Source organism: Heterodontus francisci, chromosome 36, assembly GCF_036365525.1.
Source record: "Heterodontus francisci isolate sHetFra1 chromosome 36, sHetFra1.hap1, whole genome shotgun sequence".
NCBI lineage: Eukaryota > Metazoa > Chordata > Chondrichthyes > Heterodontiformes > Heterodontidae > Heterodontus > Heterodontus francisci.
Window position 1 is genome coordinate 6,714,352 of NC_090406.1, and position 24,965 is coordinate 6,739,316.

The following is a 24,965-nucleotide window of genomic DNA, read 5'->3' on the forward strand; positions in this document are numbered from 1 at the left end:
ATTACATTGATGTTTGTGGGAGCTTGCTGTGCACAAATTGGCTGCTGCGTTTCCTACAACAGTGACTACACCTCAAAAAAGTTCTTCATTGGCCGTAAAGCACTGAGGTCCTGAAAAGCGCTATGGAAATGCAAGTTCTTTCGTTACCTGCGAAATGTTTGCATGGAAGGATATGACAGAAGTCCATTCAGGATTTTAAAATATACTTTTTAATTCATCTCTGAAAAGCCACACATACCATTCCATATAGTGCATGATTTCACTCCTGCTTTAGCGCAGTCACAAAAATAATCATACTATTCCATATAATTTTTAAAAAATAATTAAAATGCGATCCTCCCACTCACCCCACACCACTTGAAGGCACTGACTTATTTTGAGGGTTCCACACACACCATTTTGATTTTTAATTCCTTGTGCATGTGGTTATTCTTCACATGCGGGGCCCAGCCAGTGAGTTTCAGCAGGCTATTTGACAGTAAAGGCATCATAGCACAAGCCTGATCCAGTCCTGACCTGGTGTGGGGACACACACACACACACGTGAACTTTCCAACAGCCAACAGCAGATGGCCATCAGAAGCAGGAACTCTGTTTTGTCACCCTCTCCCAATCTCAGTGTCAGATGCAATGCTCTAGACAATCATCCTACCTCAAATCAGCACACAGCAGCACTATGTTTAATGTCGTAAAGGTTTAAAGATGAAATTCAGCTTCAAGAAATGGATGACAGGAGGTTTTCCGATGTTTAATTCACATCTGGTCAGGATGGACTGGCCCTTTAATGTGCAGCTTTATAATTGAGTCATTTGAGTGAAATCAGACAGATCAGTGAATTGGGAGTCTCCTGGGAGTCTGCAGGGGCCTGTATCCCTAAAGCAGCATGTGCCCCAGACACAAATTAAAGACTGGAGTCAGAGTCTTTTGCACACAGGCTGGGAGAAACAAAAAAAAGTGTCGCTGAGGGAGTTAGATCAGATGGTTTACTGGGTCCTAACTGAAAGCAATTTACAGTTAGCTGCAATAAAAAGGGGCGTGAGAGGTGTGTGCTTTTACAATTAGGGCAATTGCTTCTACTGTGCATTTTAATGAGGGAGACAGGGTCATAGAGGAAGAAGGGGTGATAGGAGAGTATGGCAGAGAAGCAGAAGTTGTGGGAAAGGGATGAGAGAGAGAGATGGGTAGTGGGGGAATGAGAGACAGGGAGAGCGGGCCTCATTTATAAAGACACTATTTCATTTTAACCTTTAACAAAAACAGCTTAGGTGGCACAATGGGTGTAACTCAGGCACTGCCTTTCCACACTTGCTTTCAGCTGGGATAGAACTCCCTTCTGTCTGTAAGAGCCGATGTGAAATGAGTTTGGGTTGTCTCAATCCAGGCTAACGTTGGGACAGTGTAGAGGGAGCTTTACTCTGCATCTAACCCATGCTGTATCCAAGGCAGTATCTGCCCTGGGAGTGTTTGATGCTGCCACTGGGTCTCTGCAATGGATCACCAAAATCCTTTACCACAGACAGTATAAAAAACGTTTAGTGCCGCAGCTTACAAATTATACATTCATTTTTCAGCAAGGGGCCATTGCTTTGTAATAGCTTATGTTAACACATTTATAAAATGATTTATCTTGTCCTGTAAGACAGATAGAAATTCATTTCTACATACACAGGGTCATATATACATGCATCGGTTTTTAAAACACATTTTAAAATCAGTCACATGATCAATATCTTACACTTGCTTGCTTTTCCATGTCTGTTATTTGCACTTGGTGATGTCAATAGGACGATGGCAGCTTCTGAAGGTGCTCCTTGTTTATACGGGAGGTTAAACCCTCCTTCCTTACCCACTCCGAACACCACTCGCCCACTCCTGTGCCATATGTAGTGAAAGCTGTTCTCCATCCCAGTGACACTCTGTATTAGAAACCCTGAGTCAGAAGCTTGTGGGTTCAAGTCACACTCCAGGAACTTGAGCACAAAATCTGTTACCACACCTAGTGCAGTACTGAGGGAGTGCTGCACTATTGGAGGTGCCATCTTTTGGATGGGACACCAAACGTGAGGCCCCAGTATCCTTGCAGGTGAACGTAAAAGATCCCATGGCATCATTTGAAGAACAGCACTGTCCCGGATAATATTTATCCCTCAACCAAAATCACTAAAACAGATTATCTGTCATTATCACATGGGAACTTGCTGTGTGCAAATTGGCTGCCACATTTCCTACAATACAACATTTCAAAAGTACTTCATTGGTTGTGACATCCTGAGGTTATGAAAGGTGCTACAGAAATTCTTTAAAATGGAGCAGATACCCAGACCCACCACTGACACTTCAGTTCCATTTTCATCCGCTCCTGACACATGCAACTGACTCCGGTTAAGCGTAATTTGAACAAATGGGCTGGAGTCTCTCCCCTCCCCACTTCCCATCCAGTGCACTATCGGTGACTCCAGTGTTTGCCCAAAATTTCTCACCGCAGAATAATTTTCATGCAATCTCTTTGGGCGCTCGTTACGAAGCAGCACATGGCGGAATTTCAACCAACCTCACCCACGCCAAAAGTCTGATGCAAGGCTCAATTTGCCAGGACCCCACTTCACCGTGGAACTGAGGAGTGGGGAAAGGGAAGGACATTGAGCCACTGGCCCCTTAGGGTACTGACCACCCCCACCATCCCAGACCCCAGGATTATTTTAATATTCGGGGGTGGGGCATGCTGGTTTTTGTCGAGGATCAGAAGTAGAGCTGAGACATTGGAGCGGAGTCCCAGTGAGGTGGGATTTCAGAGGCTCAAACTGAAGATTTAAAAGGTTGTTTAAAAAACATCATATTTCCTTGTTGGCAAATCAAGGCCAGTTATTGACAGGCAAAGCGATGGATTACCTGTTGCTGTTCGAGATGGGGGGGTGTGGGGTGGGGGGGGGGGGGCCGGGGTGGAATTCCTTAGGTCTCCAAAAGATGTGGGATGTGAGAAGTGTTGCAATACTGCAGACGCTCCCTCAATTTGGATTATAGACACATCTTAATTGGTTCGGAAACCCAGAAAATTTAGGTCACACTCCAAACTCAGGTCTGAGCTTCCCCTTCACCTATCCCAGGGAGTTTAGCCCCCATGTTAGTTTCTTTAAAAGGAGGTGGATATTTAAATATTGTTTTTAACCCCTTACTTCCTCTGTGATAAAATTTGGGCACTGCTCCTCTTGTGTGGGTGAAGGGCGCAGGGGAGGAGGGGGGTAAAGGGGCATGGGGGAAGGCTTCTGAACAGTGACTGTCATTAGTTAACGCCAAATTAAAAAAACTGCTCAATTGCCATTCAGACGCAGGATATCAAAGCCAGAATGATTCAGTAATAAACTGTGCCAACAGTTCACCTGCTCCAGCTTTCCCTGTGAACAGCTCTACAGATGGGCAGCAACACGCCTTGTGGTACCTTGTCCCAAGCACCAAGAAAGTAAGCGTTTGGCAGGCTGTTCAACTGCGGAGTCATCACGGCCGAGCTCAATCCTATCCTTACGATGTGTCACTGGATAGAGATCAGGAGGAGCAAACCCTCGCTGGTTTGTACTTGCTCCCTGGGCAAACAAAAGAGCAGCCAAGTTGGTGTGAGGTGTTGAAGGGCCAGCCAGCACCCGAGAGCTATTCCTCTGTGGGAGTCAGCACCTGTGGACATAAATGGTGCAGAAATTTGGAGGCGGAGGGGGAAGGGGGGTGTGGGGGAAACGGTAAAAAAAAAATTTTTAATGTTAAAAAAAACTCCCAGACTCAATTATTCATTTACTCTCCAACATGGTGGGAGAGAAAGCACTTGCCAACGTGCTTTGTTCTCATGTCCCAGCCCCTCTTTCTTACGAGGCCATCATGTACTGATGGAAGTAAAGGCCAAAGAGGTTCGTCACCACTTGACAGGCCGCCAGCCACCAGGTCAGGAAGGAGAAGAGGCCGCGGTAAAAGAGGGGTGTGAAAACGTGACGGAGTGTGCTCAGGGCTGCAGTGATCTGAGAGGCGGTCACTCGATAATCCTCCTCTCCGCCGGCAGCTGGGCCAGAGGAACCCGGACTGACGTCCACAGCTGGCGAAACTAGAGGGGGTTCTGGGTAAAAGCCCCAGGAGTAGTCACCTGAAAATAAATTAACACATGATGAGTAACATTGAGTCTACAGAAGCAGGCCATTTGGCCCACCTGGTCCATGCTGGTGTTTATGCATTTAAGGGGAAGCTCAATGAACACATGAGGGTGAAAGGAATACAAGGATATGCTGATGGGGTGAGATGAAGTAGGATGGGAGGAGACTCGTGCGGAGCATAAACGAAAGCATGAAACCGTTGGGCTGAATGGCCTGTTTCTGTGCTGTACATTCTATGTAAATTCCAGGCACCTGCACAGTAATTATGATTGAATATAATGCAGCTATTATTAGCACAGACATATCCATGATGGGATCTTTCAATCTGTATAGTTCAGTCTCACAGCAGACATCTATCCCCTGAGTGAGTGTGCCCTTGGAGAACAGTAAAACACACAAAATAGTGGGGGAATCCAGGACAAAAAGGACATCATAAAATTAGAGCAAGGCTGTCCAGGGATGATGTCAGGAAGTATGTTTCACACGGGCCACTACACACAAAGAGCAGTGAGGATCTAGAACTCTGTCCCCTAAAAATGCTGTTGGGGATGGGGGTCAAATGAAACTTTTCAAGAATGAAATTCATGGATTTTTTTTTTTTGAGGGTATTGAGGGATGTGGAGCAACAGGGGGTCAACGGAGTTCAGGTGCTGATCAGCCGAGGTCTAATTAAAGCAGTGGAACTGGTTCGAGGGGTTAAACTCCTGTTCCGAATGTAAAATAAATGACTTGTTCATTGTTAATTCAGTTACTTACCCAACACTTTAAGCAGCAGAGTGGAGTGCAGGATAAGGATTATGGGGCCCAGATATTGCACGGTGACCACACAAAGATAGCAGAACACTCGAGAAATCTGCAGTCAGTGGTAAAAAGAAACCCTGTCAGTCACAAACAAGAGCTTCAACCTGTTCGTCAATAGATGCCACTGTTTCTAAACTACATGCTCAACTGAATCCCAGGAGACGTCACCTGGGATTAGGGTTCCACGGTCTGGTCATGATCCCAAAAGTCACAGAAGCCCGAGAATAATATTATGACCCTACACAATTCTAACTCTGGGTACCTGTTACTCTCATATAAACCACCCGAACCCCTCGATTAGATTCCAGCCTCCAACTCACTCCCCAGGTATCTGTTATTCTGTATTTAAACCACCTAAACCTCTCCATTAGATTCCAGCCTATGATTCACTCTTGGATATATGAGATATGAAACTGCTAATATTTAATATACAGAACCCACCTTCTAATCAACTCATGGAATCAGAATTTCTTTTAATAAGTGTATAAGGAAGAATATCATTCTGACCTCTTGGTGACCCAAGGATCTGCTTAAAGACAAGTATCCTCGCTCTTGGGAATCTGTTATTACATGTAACATTAGTCGATCTTCCATGGCATCGCAGAATGGGATTCAAGATCAGAGAGGTAGTCTTCAAGTGAAGCAGGATTAGCAGGCAGATTATTGTACCTGGATGCATTTATAGTGAAACAGCAAAATTTACTGCAATATGAGGCGGCACAGCGGTTAGCACCACAGCCTCACAGCTCCAGTGACCTGGGTTCGGTTCTGGGTACTGCCTGTTCAAAGTTTGCAAGTTCTCCCTGTGACCGTGTCCTCCAGTTTCCTCCCACATGTCAAAGACTTGCGGGTTGATAGGTAAATTGGCCATTGTAAAAATTGCCCCTAGTGTAGGTAGGTGGTAGGAGACTTGAGGGAAGGTGGGAATTTGAGAGGGAAAATGGGATTAATGTAGGATTGGTATAAATGGGTGGTTGATGGTGGGCTGAAGGGCCTGTTTCGGCACCGTATCTCTCTATGACTATGAGAAGCAGAGTGGTTTGAAGCATAGGAGCGTCGTGAAGCACAGGGTGAGGAGCTGGGAGATGGAGAACTGAGGTACAAGAGCACCACCACCTCTGGTAGGAAGGTGTAATTATAGTGTGACAGGTTTACATAGGAAGCTCCCATTATAGCTATGGTAGATAATCTCAAAATGGAAAATCTTGGCAAAAAAATGATTAAAGTGCAACAACAGGAAGTAAAATATCAACAGGAACTGTGTGCAGATGTAAGGTTCTAACTATATTGTAGATGTGTGCAGGTTGTGCACTATCTAGCCTATCATTTTGAGGCAACAATTGCTATGCCTTCCTGGATCAGTTAAAGACTCATTGTTCTTAAGCAGCTCCTGAGGTCACTAGGAGGTCAGATTGATGTTCCTTTTTGTATGCATTTTTTCAAAATTTCGAAGAAATTCAGACACCAAAAGTCAATTAGAAAGTATCTCCTGTAAACTGGATATTTACTTAATATTTTCAGAAAGAAAAAGTTATGTATTTTTCCACCGGGGTATACTAGTATCCTACACACGCATACATAGGATTGTACAGGACTACTTAGTCCTCCTCCTTCCCATAATAACTCCAACATACCTTCCGCTGAATTTCAATCATTGGGATGTTTCCAGCCTCCTTCTTCATTAGCTCCACCCACTTTTCTGCCAAGTTCAAATATGCTTGTAGGTGGTAGCGGGTCATGGCTAGACGCAGCATGCAGAGGGCGATGATTATCCACAGGCGCACAGTGTTGTATGTCGTGTCAGACATCCTTCAGAATCAAACAAGCAAGGAAGCCCAAAGTCATAACTTAATATCATTACTCTGTATTCCTTTGAGTATAGAATATTAAGGGGCGATCTAATTGAGATGTTTTAAGATGCTTAAAGGAGGAGTTGATCGAGTAAATAGAAACTATTTCCTCTGATGGGGGCGGGGGGGAGGGCGGGAGTCCACAGCAAGGGGGCATAACCTTAAAATCAGAGCCAGGCCATTCAGGGGTGATGTCACACAAAGGATTATGAAATCGGGAACTCTCTTCCCCCAAAAAACCTTTGCGGCTAGGGATCAATTGAAAGTTTCCAAACTAAGATTGAAAGATTTTTGTTGGGTAAGGGGATTAAGGGTCATGGAACCAAGGCAGGTAGATGGAGTTAAGGTACTGATCAGTCAGGATCTAATTAAAAGGACAGAACAGGCTTGGGGGGGCTTGAATGTTATAGGAACAGGCGGAGGCCAAAGACTGTGACAAAAAGTACAATTAGTTTGCGGGTGTCTGTTTCCTTTCCAATTGGCTGTGGGAAGGCAGTGTGCCTAGAGAATGGACCAATGGTGGGAATGTAGGGGAGGGGTGGTTCGTGGCAGAAGGCCATGTGATGAAACCTCCAGGAATACATCCAGCCACAGTTGGCAACCCTACACCATCCACGTCAGCAGCCCTGCCTAACAAAGCTTGCATCCAGGCTGAACTTACCCTCTTAGTCCTTCCCCTGCCTCTGATCTCCCCAATTGGCAACTAGCACTGTTTTTGTGAAGGAGTAGATACTTGACAGAGGACTGAAAATCCGAGAAGGTACTTTAAAAAGGCATTGTTGGGTACTCACAGCTGCACCTTCTCTTTTCCAAGCGGAGTGCTCATTATAAAGTCTCTGGTGATTGGTTTCACCCAAAGCAACAACATGATGACAGGTGACAGAAAGTTGGTGTGCAATAGGATCCTGGGAAAGGGACAGGAAACAAATACCATGAGAGGAACATTTCACTGCAACTACAACATTACACAAAACAATCTGCCCCAAGATGATGCACAGATGCATCAAGGGACAAACAAACCCTGAGCCAAAGAGAGAGAGAGAGGGAGAGGGAGAGATTTGAGGAGAGGTAACCAAAAACTTGGTCAAAGAGTTAGGATTAAACAGCTTGCATTTATATAGCACCTTTAACGTAAAGCATCCCAAGCCATTTCACAGGATGTTATCAGACAAGACCTTTCCCATCACCTGAGCATGGAGATGGTGACCCCAAGTTAATATTTCATCTTAAAGAACCTCTAGCAAAGCAGAACTCCTTCAGTGCTGTGCTGAATTGCCAGCCAAGTCCTAGAGCGAGGATTGAACCCACCACCTTCCGACTTCCTTCAGAAGTTAAGGTGCTGCCATGGAGCTAAAGCTGATTTAGATTGAGAAAGATTGGAACTGAGCTGTGGAAGGCACAAACTTGATGGGTCCAATGACCTTTTCTTATTCCATCCTGATCTCCCATTAGCCCCCCGTCACAACATTGGCTCTTTGAAGCTCCAGCTGCATTACTTACTGTATCAGAGGTTTGTCCTCAGTCATCTTGAGGGCATCTAAGTGAGTCTGTGCCAATCGGAGGCCTGGGAATGTTAAACAGGCACCAATAAACGAGGAAAGTCCAACTAATGAGAGCTTAAAGACTAGTCTGGCAATTGAGTACCTGAAACAGAAAGCAATGCACATCATCCTGTGTCAAAGATAGATCAGTCACCGTAAACAAATTGGATACAGGGTGATTGGGGGAGTGGGGGTGGCAGGGATAATTGCTGTAAGACGTTGAATGTGCAGATTAAAAATACTCAGTTTCAGGATCCAGGTCAGAGCAACCAACAAAAGCAGCTGCAGACTCGATGGGCCAAATGGCCTCCTTCTGTAATAAATGCAAAATACTGCAGATGCTGGAAACCTCAAATAAAAACAGAAAGTGCTGGAAATACTCAGCAGGTCAGGCAGCATCTGTGGGGAGAGAAACAGAGTTAACATTTCAGGTCTGTGACCTTTCATCAGAACTGGCAAAGGTTAGAAAAGAATTAGGTTTTAAGCAAGTAAAGTGGGGGACGGTGGGGAGGGGAGGTTGGTGGGGAAGACAACAAAAGGGAAGGTGTGTGATAGGGCAGAGGGCAGGAGAGATTAAATAACAAAGCCATCAGGGGACAAAGGCAAAGGGTGTGTTAATGTTTGTGGTGAAAGACAAAGCATTCGTCCAGAGAGAGTGTTAATGGCAGAATAATGAGCAGCTCTGTCCACATGAAAAACAGGCACATGGTTAAAAAAAATAATAGAAAAAAGGCCAGTCACGCTCTGAAATTGAACTTAACGTTCAGTCCGCAAAGCTTTAGAGTGCCTAATCGAAAGATCAGGTGCGGCTCCTCGAGCTTGCGATGATGTTCACTGGAACACTGCAGCAGGACAAGGACAGAGATGTGGGCATGACAGCCTGGTCCATTCCTCCATTACCCCCAACACCTCGTCCCCTTTCCACGGCACCTTCCCATGCAACTGTAAGAGGTGTAATACTTGTCCTTTTACCTCCTCTCTCCTCACCATCCAAGGCCCCAAACATTCCTTCCAGGTGAAGCAGCGATTTGACTTGTACTTCCTTCAATTTAGTATACTGTATTCACTGCTCACAATGCGGTCGCCTCTACATTGGGGAGACCAAACGCAGATTGGGCGACCGCTTTGCGGAACACCTCCGCTCAGTCCGAAAACGTGACCCCGAGCTTCCGGTTGCTTGCCATTTCAACTCACACCCCTGTTCTCACGCCCGTATCTCTGTCTTTGGCCTGCTGCAGTGTTTTAGTAAACATCATCGCAAGCTCGAGGAACAGCACCTGATCTTTCGACTAGGCACTCTACAGCCTTGTGGACTGAATATTGAGTTCAATAATTTCAGAGCATGACTGGCCTTTTTTTATAATTTTCTTTTTTTTTATTATTTTTTTTTAACCATGTGCCTGTTTTTCATGTGGACAGAGCTGCTCATTATTCTGCCATTAACACTCTCTTTGGACTAATACTTTGTCTTTCACTACAAGCATTAACATGCTCTTTGCCTTTGTGCCATGACAGCTTTGTTATTTAATCTCTCCTGTCCTCTGCCTTATCACACACCTTCCCTTTTATTCTCTTCCCCATCAACCACAACCACCCCACTTGGTTAAGTATTTTCTAACCTTTGCCAGTTCTGATGAAAGGTCACAGACCTGAAATATTAACCCTGCTCCTCTCTCCACAGGTGCTGTCTGACCTGCTGAGTATTTCCAGCACTTCCTGTTTTTATTTCTGGCTTCATTCTGTGCTGTACTATTCTACGATTAAGCGGCTGACTTTTAAAATTTTTTTTATTCATTTACACTGCCCTCTGAATCACTTCAGCAGCATTGAAGTAGCTACAATTCCCTGGATTTGCCCAATAAGACCTATGGTCTTAAAGGGATAGGCAAATATCAGCATTGCCATCACTATCCAGAACACCTGTGAGCAACGCCACGGGAGATACACAAATGCTACAAATCCTTAAAATGTCTGAAAGCACTTCTACTAATTCATTACTTTGAAGTGTAGTCACTGTGTTGTAGTAGCTTTGTCCCAAAAACAGCGAGGAAATGACTTGGCCAGTTAATGGGTGTTATTTTAGCGGTTGCTAAGGGAGGAGTGCTACCTGCCTTCTTTGAGTAGGGCATGGGATGTTAAACATCTACAGGCAGCCGTGGCCTTGGTTTAACATCTTATCCAAAGGACAGCACTTTGGACAATGTCGTATTCCCTCAGTACTGCACAGGAGTGCCAGCCTGGATTGTGTTTCAAGCACATCATTCAAATACCCTACTGACTAAACATGTGCTTTCAAATAAATAAAAAGACTTGCGTTCAAATAGCGTTTTTCACAACCTCAGGATCTCCCAAAATGCTTTACAGCCAATGAAGGAGTTTTAAAGTGTAGTCACTGTTGTAATGCAAGAAATGTGGCAGCCAATTTGCACACAGCAAGCTCCCAATGTAAATAATGACCACATGATCTGCTTCAGTGACGCTGGTAGAGGGATAATTATTGGTCAGGACACCAGGGATCACTCCCTTGCCCTTCTTTGATGTAGAGCGACGAGATCTTTTAAATCCACTTGAGAGGGCCAATGAAATCTCGGTTTAACGCTCATCTGAAAGACAACACCTCTGACATTGCAGCACTCCCTCAGTACTGCACTGGGACTGTTGGCATAGATTATGTGCTCAAGTCTCTTGAGTGGGACCTGAACCCACTCAGAGGCGAGAGTGTTACCCACTGAGCCACGGCTGAAAGGGAAATTTAAAAAGAAAGATTTGTAATGATACAATTCGATATTAAATAAAAGAAACAACACTCACGGCCAGATGTCTACCCCTTGTTTCTTGAGAAAGACCCCCACATTTTCATACAAGTTGGCAAAACCTGCAGAGGAGATAAGGGACAGAGATAGCGGTCGGCAGTGTTTTAGAGATATCTGCTCATCGATCCAGTTCTACTTTCACAGTGTGTTGGCTCACCAGTGGCTTCATTTGGTAAGTGCACCGTCCAGTGTGTTTGGACCAGTTCCCAGGGTCTAGGTTGACATCGTGATTTCAGTCAAGATGGCAATACAATTGGCCTCAGTACCACTGGTGTTGAAAAGGGAGTGGGGGGGGGGGGGGGGGAAATTAAAGCCAGTCTTTCTGCTCCTCATCACTATCAAATAACCCCAAGGATGCATGCATAGAGGGCAGGGTTAGGCTGGACCTGATGTTCCTTGTCGTGACGTGGCTGACATATACAGTCCAGACTTAGGCCGTACTGGAGAGTAACTGGCGTCAATGGAACCACCAGCTTTAATGGGGTGAGTGTCTCCTGGGTTGTGAGTGTAATGGGTCTGTGTGGGCGCCTAGGGGGATGTGGTGGGGGGTGGGGGGGGGGGGATGGTAAGATGGCGTCCACCCAGTTTCTAGTGGAAACAAGTCTTGAGCGCAAAGGTGGGCACGCAGCATCAATATGATGTAGAGAACATGGACTGCTAGTGCAGAAAATGGAACATGGAAGCAAGGTAGGGGAGCTTCGCTTTATAATTAGCATTATTTCATTATTTCAAAGTAAAATACTGCAGATGCTGGAAATCTGAAATAAAAATACGAAGTGCTGAAAATACTCAGCAGGTCTGGCAGCATCTGTGGAGAGAGAAGCAGAGTTAACGTTTCAGGTCAGTTCTGATGAAAGGTCACTGACCTGTAATGTTAACTCTGCTTCTCTCTCGACAGATTCGGCCAGGCTGCTGAGTATTTCCAGCATTTTTTTGTTTTTATTATTTCTTTAATTATTGTTTTGTTCTTCAGATGTGAGTGACGCTGGCAAAGCCACAATTATTTTCCACTGTAAGTTCTGCTGAGAAGGTGGTGGTAGTCTTCTGCTTCATGGCGACTGGCTTATGCAACCGAGGAGCTTGCTCGGCCACTTCAGAGTGCAATAACAGTCAACCGTGAAGTGTGGGACTGGATCACCTGCAGTCCAGACTGGATTCTCCTCCCCGAAGGACATGAGTGTTAAGATAATTCGGCAGCTTTCATGGTCAGTTTTTCTGGTGCCAGATTTATTAATTTCCATGACTTATCATGGTCAGATTTTAAACTACAACCTTGAGAACAGCACCATAACTGCTAAACTACTGTACTTTTAAAAATATAATTCTCAGGAGGTGGGCTTTGCTGGCCTTTCTGAACCACTGCAGTCTGCGTGGTGAAGATACACCCATAGTGCTGTTAGGTAGGGAGTTCCAAGATTTTAACCCAGCAATGAAAGAATGGCCAATATATGTCCAAGTCAGGATGGTGTGTGACTTGGAGGGTGATGGTGTTCCCCTGGACCTGCTGCCCCTGTCCTTCTAGTTGGTGGGTTTGGCAGATGCTGTTTTGTATTTGACCTCGGAACTCAATGAGAAGCCAACCACAAGCCCATGTGACCGTCCAGTAGTTAGACCCTTTAGCTTGACAAATACAAGTTAAAAACTCTCAAGAGACTCACCTGGCTCAAGGCCAAACTCCAGATAATCCTCCCGCACAACCAGGACCAACATAGCAACGAGGACAAAGAGGAATGTGAAGGTCAGGCAGACAGAGCGCTCACCTCCTTCCTCTGTCTTGAAGTAGTGAGTCATCAGGGAGAAGAGAACTTTACTGTGCAAATACTGTCAAGGCGAGCAAGAGGTTTCACAGAAGAACCGAAACAAAATACAGCCCGTTTTGTGGATCACAATGTCAATTTAAGACCCCAATACTCAATATCATTAGTCATGGGCGATGACCCCAAGTTGGGAATAATTTCCACAACTCGCACTGGGAAGGGTGTCTGACATCGGTATTTCAGGTCCCATGCTTCTTATTTCAATAGTGGGCAGGAAACATAGGAACGGAACAGGAGTAGGCCATTCAGCCCCTCCAGCCTGTTCTGTCATTCAATTAGATCATGGCTGCTCTGCATCTCAACTCTACTTATCTCCCCTTGACTCCATAATCTCTGGATATCCTTACTGAACAAAAATCTGTCATTCTTGGTCTTGAAAACTTGAATTGACAGCCAGCATCTTTTGGGGAAAAGACTTCCACTGTTCTTTATGTGTAAATATCCTTCCTGATCACACCCCTAAACGGCCTGGCTCTAATTTTAAGGTGCCCCCTTGTGCTGGACTCCCTGCCCCCCCCCCCACCCCCCACCACCAGAGGAAACAGTTTCTATCTACTTCCTCCTTAATACATCTCTATTGGATTATCCTTCACCCTTCTAAACTCCAGGGAGAACAAGCTAAGTTTATGCAATCTGCCCTAACAATTTAAACACTCTAAGCCCTGGTATAATTCTGGTAAATCTGGAGAATTGCTTTCTTATATTAGAATCATACAGCACAGAAGGAGGCCGTGACTGTGTCAGCTCTTTGAAAAGAGAGATGCAATAGAATGGAATCCTGGCTCCAACAGCAGGACAGGGGGAAGGGCCTCACCTAGTATGCTGTCTTTGTTGACTGCTCTTTTTATGTAACAGTGGTCAGTTTGTTTATCCCCACTGATTATTTGAGAAAGAAGATTAGCAAGGCTGTAAACACTTCAATTCATTACACACACAGCTCTCTGCAGGGGACAATGCTATTAACCACTTTTACAGCTTGTCAAGGAGTCAATCGATACCTAATAAATTAAAACAGTTCAACTGGCTGAAAGGGAGGGTAGTGGCAGTCTCTCCCTTCAATGTAAGACGCAAATACATTTTATGGACTTATCAGAAATCCACTATAGGTATCTTCTCTATTAAAAAGTGCATCTATTCACCTGCACATCAATAAGTTGCAACAATAACAAGCCTACTTGTTGTTCTGTCAAAGCAACAAACAGGCCCCAAAATAGGTCTGCTGAGTCTTTCTTTTAAGAAACTGTCAGCTTGGCTCGGTTGGCAGCACTCGTATCTTTTGAGTCAGAAGGTGGGGGGGGGTGCGGGGGTGGGGAGATCAAGCCCCACTCCAGAGCACATATCCAGGCTGACACTGCAGTGCAGCGCCAAGGGAGTGCTGGACTGTTGGAGGTGCCGTCTTTCAGATGAGATGTTAAACTGAGGCTCTGTCTATCCTCTCAGATGGATGCAAGAGATCCTCAGTCACTATTTTGAAGACCAGTCCCCATGTCCTGGTCAACATTCCTCCCACAACTAACTCACCAAAAATGTGACGAACTGGTCATTTATCCTATTCTTATTTGTGGGATCTTACTGTGCGCTGGATGGCTGCTGTGTTTACCTACATATCAACAGTAACTTTACTTGGGATTAACAAAAGATGTAATTCATTGGGTGTGAAACACTTTGGGATGTCCTGGGGACATCAAAGCTGCTATGTAACAATGAAGAACTTAACCAGATAATCTGTTTTAGTGATGGTGGTGGAGGGATAAATATTGGCCCAGGACACTGGGGAGAACTCCCCTGCTCTTCTTCGAAATAGTGTCACTGGATCCTGTACATCCACCCGAGGGGACAGACAGGGTATTGTTTTACGGTCTCATTCGAAAGACAACAGTGCAGCACTCCCTCAGTACTGCAGTGAGAGTGTCGCCCTAGATTTTGTGCTCAAGTCTCTGAAGTGGGGCTTAAACCCATTACCTTCTGGCTCCTAAAGCAAGAGTGTTACCAACTGAGCCCCGGCTGATACTGGATACTAATTGATAATTAAGTGTTCCCCTGCTCACTGCTGTTAGTTTGTTTGATGTGAATGGTTCTAAGTACACAGCAGGGGCATAAGGATACATCCCAAAGGCCAAGGTGAGCAGGCACCACAGCACACCGACATTCACCTCCCCCTGTATGCTGAGCAGGCTGTAGTAGGCCTCTGTAAACATGTAAATCAGCGTCGCATACAAAACAAAATCCACCAGCCACTGGTAGTCCAGGAAGTAGCGCAGGACTAAACAACGAGATAGAGAAAAAAGGATGTTAACTGAGCAATATTTTACAAAACACACGGCCTACCCAGTCTGTGTTGTTATTTATTCTCCACATGAGCAGTAATCCCATCCTATTCTTCAATGTTGCCATGGTGTCTGCTTCAGTTGTACATACAAGGCTATGATCAAACACACATTGGCATTGAGTCACATAAAAAGATATTAGGACAGGTGACAAAAAGCTCGGTCAAAGAGGGAGGTTTTAAGAAATGGCTTAAAGGAGAGAGACGTAGAGAGGTTTAGGGAGGAAATTCCAGAGCTTAGGGTCCAGGCAGCTGAAGGCAGGGCTGCCAATCGTGTAGCGAAATAAACAGGGGATGCACAAGCGACCAGAATTGGAGGAGTGCAGTGATCTCGGAGGGTTCTGAGGCTGGAGGGATTTGAAATCAAGGATGAGAATTTTTAAAATCAAAGTGTCGCTGAACCGCCAATCTAGGTCAGTGAGCACAAGGGTAATGGGTAAACAGGCAGCAGAGTATCGATGAATGTGGCATTGAAGGACTGCCAGTGCCCAAGGAACTGCACCCTCAGCACCTTAGGAAAAGGGGGGAGATAAATATTGCCCGGTTCACAATTAGTCCAGTCTAGATCTCAAAGCCAGGCTGAGCACCAACTGTTATAACTGCGATCATTTTGGGTTACCACGTGCTTCTTACCCAGAGCGTCGAGAGGTGCGATCGGCTTCGCTTCCAGATACAGTTTGATACCCTTGGGCACTGTCTCTGGTTTATTCTCCATGACACCATTTTGCCTCCTGTCAACGAAAGACAAGGATGTGAGGCAGCAGAAATAAATCGGAATAAACACATCTTGTTCTGAACTTCATATCCAACAATCAGCTACAATTTCCCGTCTCTCTTCATCCTTCTTTCTTGATCTTCCTCTCAGGTGGAACTCCCACAACTGCTGCACAATTGAAGGTGCCTCCAAGAAGCTCGGTCACCTGCTTCTTGTCCGACGACTTTCCCTCAATAACTCTCTATAAAGCCCAAGTCTGTCCAAGGCCCAAGGCCATGTCTGCAGAGATCCATCTAGCACCTCTTTCACATTCTTGGACCAGATTTGGGAAAAAGTTTGTCTGAGAGCCAGCTATTCCTTCCTTCCCACTATCACTATCTCTATCTACTCTCTCTCTCTCTCTCTCTCTCTCTCTCTCTCCAGTGAAGACTGTCCTGTCTCTCCCTTCTTCATATTACTATCATCAGTAATTTGCTGAACTTTTCTTGCTCGCCCCATCTAATATCCAAGCCTTCTCTTGTTCTCTTTTCAACCCTGGTGCACTACGGTTCTCCACTTTCACCTAACTTCTCAACCAAAAGAACCCACAAAATTGTGGAATTTTAGTTGCTGTGCAGGTTTTGTCCTGCTGAAAATCCTCAAAGTGAATGTTTCTGATGCCTTTGTTCCCCGTAGAGTCATTCCATGATGGGTAGGGAAACTATTAGAGAGGATTATTCGGGACAGGATTTACTCCCATTTGGAAACAAACAAACTTATTAGCGAGAGACAGCATGGTTTTGTGAAGGGGAGGTCGTGTCTTACTAACTTGATTGAGTTTTTTGAGGAAGTGACGAAGATGATTGATGAAGGAAGGGCAGTGGATGTTATCTTTATGGACTTTAGTAAAGCCTTTGACAAGGTCCCTCATGGCAGACTGGTACAAAAGGTGAAGTCACACGGGATCAGAGGTGAGCTGGCAAGATGGATACAGAACTGGCTCGGTCATAGAAGACAGAGGGTAGCAGTGGATGGGTGTTTTTCTGAATGGAGGAATGTGACTAGTGGTGTTCCGCAGGGATCAGCGCTGGGACCTTTGCTGTTTGTAGTATATATAAATGATTTGGAGGAAAATGTAGCTGGTCTGATTAGTAAGTTTGCGGACGACACAAAGGTTGGTGGAGTTGCGGATAATGTTGAAGATTGTCAGAGGATACAGCAGGATATAGATCGGTTGGAGACTTGGGCGGAGAAATGGCAGATGGAGTTTAATCCGGACAAATGTGAAGTAATGCATTTTGGAAGGTCTAATGCAGGTGGGAGTTTATACAGTAAATGGCAGAACCCTTAGGAGTATTGACAGGCAGAGAGATCTGGGCGTACAGGTCCACAGGTCACTGAATATGGCAACGCAGGTGGATAAGGTAGTCAAGAAGGCATACGGCATGCTTGCCTTCATCGGTCGAGGCATAGAGTATAAAAATTGGCAAGTCATGTTGCAGCTGTACAGAACCTTAGTTAGGCCACACTTAGAATATTGCGTGCAATTCTGGTCGCCACACTACCAGAAGGACGTGGAGGCTTTGGAGAGGGTACAGAAGAGGTTTACCAGGATGTTGCCTGGTCTGGAGGGCATTAGCTATGAGGAGAGGTTGGAAAAACTCAGATTGTTTTCACTGGAACGACGGAGGTGGAGGGGCGACATGATAGAGGTTTACAAAGTTATGAGCGGCATGGACAGAGTGGATAGTCAGAAGCTTTTTCCCAGGGTGGAAGTGTCAGTTACTAGGGGACATAGGTTTAAGATGCGAGGGGCAAAGTTTAGAGGGGATGTGCGAGGCAAGTTTTTTTTACACAGAGGGCGGTGAGTGTCTGGAACTTGCTGCCAGGGGAGGTGGTGGAAGCAGATACGATAGCGACGTTTAAGAGACAATTTGACAAATACATGAATAGGAAGGGAATAGAGGGATATGGGCCCCGGAAGTACAGAAGGTGTTAGTTTAGGCAGGCATCAAGATCGGCGCTGGCTTGGAGGGCCGAATGGCCTGTTCCTGTGCTGTACTGTTCTTTGTTCTTGAATCAAATATATATTGAAAATCAGCATCAGAATTCCTGCTCTGTGTTTTGGGGGCTTCTCCCTTTAAATTATCCTCACCCGCACCCCCCACCCCGAACACCCAAATATTTTCTTCTTGCCCCATATATCACCTACAGCCAAGCCCACTAATGCAGTAGTGTCCACTGGAGGGGTATATTGTGGAGAGGGGGCTTTCCTTGCCTCATGTCTGGGTCTGTTGTAGACCAGTTGATAAGAGATTGATGCTGTGATTAGTCAACAGTTCCCCTATTGTCGTATCAAATAACTACCAGGATGGTGGAAGGCGAATTAGATGGACTTTATCTTTTCTTTAGAATTTCTTACATTGCTGCTATCTCATTGTCTGAACAAGTTGTGAGGAGATTCACAAGTGAAACCACCAGAACCCCACACTCTTAAAATGTTAGCTTAGCTCAATTGGAAGAACTTTTGCCTCTGAGACATAAGGTTGTGCCCTAAGGGAATCAAGGGATAATGGGGACAGGGCAGGAAAGGGGAGTTCAGGTGGAAGATGAGTCATCATCTTATTGAATGGCGGAGCAGAATTGAGGGGCCGAATGGCTCACTCCTCCTCTTATTGCTTATGTTTCTATATTGTGCATTGAAGCCAAATTACAGGACTTGAGTAAATAACCTAAGATGACACACTGAAGGAGCCAGGCATTGTTCAAGTTGCTGTTCTTCAGGATTGAGAAGCTGAGTTTGTTCTCCTTAGAGCAGAGAAGACCAAGAGGCAATTTAATAGAGTTGTTTAAAATCATGAGGGCATCTAAGAGTAAGTAAAGAGAATCAGTTTCCAATTGCTAAAGGGTCGATAACCAGAGGGCACAGATTTAAGGGGATTGACAAAAGAACCAGAGGCGACACAGGGAAAAACCTTTTTAAGCAATGTTAGGATTTGAAATGAGCTGCCTGATAGAATGGTGGATACAGATTCAATAGTGACTTTCAAAGGCAATTGGATAAATACTTGAAGGAGATAGAATTGCAGGTAGATGGGGAAAGAGTTGAGTAGACTCAATGATCTGACTGCCTCCTTCTGCACTGTACTATACTATGAAATGTTATTACTGAGGTTCTGTTTGCCTGGTCTGGTGGTTCTTAAAGATCTGATTCCTCTATTTGAGGAGCAGCAGGGAGGTGTCCGGGTCAACATCCCTTCCTCAACACCTCCGCCAATTGGATTATCTGGTCCTTTATCTCATTGCATGTTTGAAGAACAAAGAAAATTACAGCACAGGAACAGGCCCTTCGGCCCTCCAAGCCTGCGCCGATCCAGATCCTCTATCTGAACCTGTCACCTATTTTCTAAGGGTCTGTATCTCTTTACTTCCTGCCCATTCATGTATCTGTCTAGATACATCTTAAAAGACGCTATCGTGCCCGCGTCTACCACCTCCGCTGGCAACGCGTCCCAGGCACCCACCACCCTCTGCGTAAAGAACTTTCCACGCATATCCCCCCTAAACTTTTCCCCTCTCACTTTGAACTCGTGACCCCTAGTAATTGAATCCCCCACTCTGGGAAAAAGCTTCTTGCTATCCACCCTGTCTATACCTCTCATGATTTTGTACACCTCAATCAGGTCCCCCCTCAACCTCCGTCTTTCTAATGAAAATAATCCTAATCTACTCAACCTCTCTTCATAGCTAGCGCCCTCCATACCAGGCAACATCCTGGTGAACCTCCTCTGCACCCTCTCCAAAGCATCCACATCCTTTTGGTAATGTGGCGACCAGAACTGCACGCAGTATTCCAAATGTGGCCGAACCAAAGTCTTATACAACTGTAACATGACCTGCCAACTCTTGTACTCAATACCCCGTCCGACGAAGGAAAGCATGCCGTATGCCTTCTTGACCACTCTATTGACCTGCGTTGCCACCTTCAGGGAACAATGGACCTGAACACCCAAGTCTCTCTGTACATCAATTTTCCCCAGGACTTTTCCATTTACTGTATAGTTCACTCTTGAATTGGATCTTCCAAAATGCATCACCTCGCATTTGCCCTGATTGACCTCCATCTGCCATTTTTCTGCCTAACTCTCCAATCTATCTATATTCTGCTGTATTCTCTGACAGTCCCCTTCACTATCTGCTACTCCACCAATCTTAGTGTCGTCTGCAAACTTGCTGATCAGACCACCTATACTTTCCTCCAAATCATTTATGTATATCACAAACAACAGTGGTCTCAGCACGGATCCCTGTGGAACACCACTGGTCACACGTCTCCATTTTGAGAAACTCCCTTCCACTGCTACTCTCTGTCTCCTGTTTCCCAGCCAGTTCTTTATCCATCTAGCTAGTACACCCTGGACCCCATGCGACTTCACTTTCTCCATCAGCCTACCATGGGGAACCTTATCAAACGCCGTACTGAAGTCCATGTATATGACATCTACAGCCCTTCCCTCATCAATCAACTTTGTCACTTCCTCAAAGAATTCTATTAAGTTGGTAAGACATGACCTTCCCTGCACAAAACCATGTTGCCTATCTCTGATAAGCCCATTTTCTTCCAAATGGGAATAGATCCTATCCCTCAGTAACTTCTCCAACAGCTTCCCTACCACTGACGTCAGGCTCACCGCTCTATAATTACCTGGATTTTCCCTGCTACCCTTCTTGCTTGGGAGCTTGCTGTGCACTAATTGGCAGCCTTGATTCCATAGAGAGATACAGCACTGAAACAGGCCCTTCGGCCCACCGACCATCAACCACCCATTTATACTAATCCTACATTAATCCCATATTCCCTACCACATCCCCACTTTCCCTCAATTCTCCTACCACCTACCTACACGAGGGGCAATTTACAATGGCCAATTTACCTATCAACTTGCAAGTCTTTGGCTGTGGGAGGAAACTGGAGCACCCGGTGGAAGCCCATGCGGTCACAGGGAGAACTTGCAAACTCCGCACAGGCAGTACCCAGAACCAAATCCGGGTTAACTGTTGCTACACTTCATAGAATAATTTGTTGTACATAACAAGAGTCAGGACATTTCTGAAAGATACCATGCAAGACAGAACTTGCATTTATACAATGCATGATCATCAAATCCTCAGGACGTCCCAAACCAATTTACAAACAATGCATTAACTTTGCAGTACAGTCACCATTGCTTTGTAGGCAAATACAGGAGCACACAAGATCCCACAAATAATGATTAGATAAATGAGCCTGCGCTTTGGTGAACAGAAACCTCTCTGCCATCTTTGAAATTACGTCCACTCCGGAGGGCAGACAGGGCCTCAGTTTAAAACCTCATTTGAGGGACAACACCTCCAACAGTGCAGCACTACCTCAGCGCTGCACTGGAAGTGTTAGCATGGATTATTTGCTCAGATCCTGGAGTGGGACTGGAACCCACAACCTTCTAACTGAGAGGCAAGTGTGCAACCCACTGAGCCAAGGTGACATTTGCCAGTGCTTTATATTTTTCTATCCCCTTGAGGAAAGAGTCAGTCCAACCTCAGTGCACCCTTGCATCACTACTCAGATGTAGTGCCAGTGATCGGGGCAATAGTAAAGACAGTTCTAATCTGAGAAAGAAAATATACTGAGATTCAGGCTTTGTCAGCAAACTATTTTCTCCAAAAGGTGGATGCTGGAACTCTCAACCAACCTGTCTCTCTTCACTTTGGATTTCTGTTTTCCAGCCAAGGCTCGAAGTTCTTCGTCCGATGGGTGTCTGTATCGGAGCAAGCTGCCGAGAAAGTGGAACATAATTACCAGCACTCACATTCCCACTGGGTCGACAAGGGCACGAAAGTGCTGCATTTAAAAACAAAAGTCAACAGTTTCCAGAAAAGGATCATTTTTTTGTCCAGTTCTATGTTTGTACGGACACAGGTAGAATATTCCTCTGAAGAAATAGGCAGAGACTGGCCAAACCCGCTCATAGTCAATCATCTTCATTCTCAGGAAGTGGGCATTGATAGCAAGGCCAGCATTTATTGCCTATCTCATGGTTGGTCTTGATAAGATGATGGTGGGCCTCTACTTGACCTGCTGACAGTATTCGATACAACTAAGTGGCCACTTCAGAAGGCAGTTAAGAGTCATAGAATAGTACAGCACAGAAGGAGGCCATTCGGCACATTGAGTCTGTACTGGCTCTTTCGAAGAGCAATTCAGTTAGTCCCACGCCCCACTCTTTCCCCATATCCCTGCAATTTTTTTCTCCTTTAAGAATTTATCCAATTCCCTTTTCAGTGCATTCCAGATTCCAACCACTTGCTGCTTAAAATACATTTTCCTCATCTCACCTCTGATACTTTCACTAATCACCTTAAACCTGTATCCTCGGGTGATCAACCCTTCAGCTACTAGAAACAGTTTCTCTTTATTTACTCTGTCTAAACCCTTCATGATTTTAAACACTCCATCAAATCTCCACGTAGCCTTCTCTGCTCTGTGGACAACAATCCCGGCTTCTCCACCTTATCCACGTAACTGTACTCCCTCCTCCCTGAAACCACTCGAGTAAATATCTTCTGTACCCTCTCCAAAGCCTTCAAGTCCTTCCAGAAGTCTGATGCCCAAAATTGGAGACACTACACCAGCTGGGACTGAACTGGTGTTTTATATAGGTTTATGGTTCATAGTCAACCATCTTGCTGTGGGATTGCAGTCAGATATAGGCCCAGACTGGGTGAGATAGATAGATATATTTCTTAATGCCAAAGGGATCAAGGGATATGGGGAGAAAGCAGGAACAGGGTACTGAATTAGACGATCAGCCATGATCTTTATGGAATGGCAGAAAGGCCCAAAGGGCTGATTGGCCTACTCCTGCTCATATTTTCTACGTTTCTATGATGGCCCTTTCTAAAGGGCCAGCAGAGCGAAGAGACTTTGATTCCATGACGTTGGGCTGGATTTACCGCCAGAGAATGAGAGAGAAAAAGAAACACAGAGCTACGTTACCCACTCCTGATCAATATCCAGTGATCCACGCACTCCCATACCACGGTGCAAAATGTGCACCTTCGGGAGCAGGACGGGATCAAGCTCAGCTGTGACACACACTGTAGTCGAATAACCTGTGACACTCAGCTCCCGTGACTCCTGAATAACGGCTGCTTGATTGAGGCATCAAAGGGCTGCTGGTACCCGTGGGACCTGTACCCTTGCGAGAACCAGCGGCTTCAGTAGAGGAGATTTAAAATTGACAAAAAAATTGTAGCCAAGTTTGATTTCCTACCTGCCATTACAGAGTAACCAGCGACCGATGGAGTAATGAGGTGCCAGTCTCTGCATGAGGGTTGCCATCAGCAGACTCACAACCAACTGGACTCCTATAACACCCTGATAGAAAACACAATTAACTTATTAAATAATGGAAAGAACAGCAGAATTATCCTTCAGGTTGCATCCTTTACACTCATTGCAACTTTTATTTTATTAACTGCTGCTGAGAACCTTTCTCTCAATATCTCATTCTACACACTGTACCTCTCTGTACATCATAGTTAGTGAACTTATCAGAACTGACTACACCATCTGCCTTGACTTACACTTTCCCAGAAACTTAAAACTGTGGAATTCCCTCCAGAATCTACTGGATTTTAAAATAGGTGTCAGTCGTGGCTGAATGCAGTCAGAAGGTTCTGGGTTTAAGTCTCGCTGTAGACTTGAGCATAAAATTCAGGCCGACAGTCCCAAAGCAGTATTGAGGGAGTGTTGTATTATCGGAGGTGCCGCCTTTCGGATGAGATGTTAAACTGAGGTTCCGTCTACCCTCTCAGGTACATGTGAAAGATCACATGGCACTATTCAAAGGCGAGCAGGGCAGTTCTGCCCGGTGTTCTGAACAATATTTATCCCTCAACCAACATCACTAAAACAAAAAAAATCTGATCATTATCACATTGCTGTTTGTGGAACCTTGCTGCGCATAAACTGGCTGCCACCATTAGATTAGATTAGATTAGAGATTACCTACATTACAACAGTGACTATACTTCAAAAAGTACTTAATTGGCTGTAAAGCATTTTGGGACATCCTGAGGTTGTGAAAGGTGCTTTCAAGCTTGGCATCAATTGGTAAATCGATAGCTTGGTGGTGTCGTGCACACCCTGAGGGAAAATTGTGCGTATGAAACATCAGGCAATGAAAGGATGTGGACTCAGGTGCCTCCCCCCCCCATGGTCGAACAGCCCACCGATACTCAACTGGAAGCTGGGCATAGAGCAGTGCCAACTGGCTCGCCAACATATCACAATCATTATGACACTGTGTCTTGCCAGTGCACAAATGTTCCTGGATAGGGCTGCAGCTAAATAATGACCACCCACCACAAAACCTGGACCCATGCCCCTTTAAGAATGTTGCTCCAAATTAGAATTGAAAGCTTGCAATAACTACTTGTGCAATCAGCCAACCCTGTAAATTGTGCGCAGGCGGTACTGAAAGCCTCAAATTTGCAGCTGTCCCATTGCTTTTGGGCTCCTGCAAACTAACAGACCCCTAAACTATTTTTAGTTACAGCAATGATAATTGCCCGCTTTAAAGCGTGTTTTTTTTTGCAAGGTTGAGGGTGGTGGGGGTCGAACCCTTCCACTCACTGCCTCAGGAACTCCCCACATACCATGTCTCTCCACTCAGTCTCACTTCAAACCCAATTAATCCTCCTTTCCCCTCATTCACTGAGGAAGCCTCATCGCCATCGCTCTGGGATCCTTTAAAAACTCAATCTAGCTTGAGCAATGATTGACAGCTCCAACGGCCAATGGATTTGTTCGCTTGGATTGATTGACGTGCCAGCCGGCCATTGAACGATTAGCTTCGTTTCATTGGTTGCCTTTGTGGAGGACTGATCCAATCAGACTCTTATCAGCGTGGGACTCGCCCTGTCAACCAATCAATGTGCAGCTGGGCGGG

General features: G+C 45.3%; 1 protein-coding gene across 3 annotated transcripts; it reads right to left on the reverse strand.

Annotated features, from left to right (window-relative positions):
- Nucleotides 1-211: 211 nt before the first annotated feature.
- Nucleotides 212-24,788, reverse strand: tmem161a (transmembrane protein 161A). 3 transcript variants are annotated; one of them, XR_010969514.1, is made up of 13 exons: nt 24,673-24,788; nt 23,286-23,389; nt 21,705-21,785; nt 15,912-16,009; nt 15,059-15,215; nt 12,794-12,945; nt 11,134-11,197; nt 8,282-8,425; nt 7,573-7,686; nt 6,566-6,740; nt 4,887-4,983; nt 3,378-4,123; nt 1,837-1,916 (listed from the first exon to the last, which is right to left on the reverse strand). XR_010969514.1 is itself a non-coding variant. In XM_068016069.1 (12 exons), exons 1-12 carry the CDS (start codon nt 24,673-24,675, stop codon nt 1,843-1,845), a joined length of 1,263 nt encoding a protein of 420 aa, XP_067872170.1. In that variant the 5' UTR covers nt 24,676-24,788; the 3' UTR covers nt 212-1,842. The 3 variants fall into 3 exon arrangements, 2 of the variants coding, with proteins under 2 accessions (XP_067872170.1, XP_067872169.1); XM_068016069.1 differs by lacking the exon at nt 3,378-4,123 and having other exon boundaries at nt 212-1,916; XM_068016068.1 differs by having other exon boundaries at nt 1,824-4,123.
- Between the last annotated feature and the right edge of the window lie 177 nt (nt 24,789-24,965).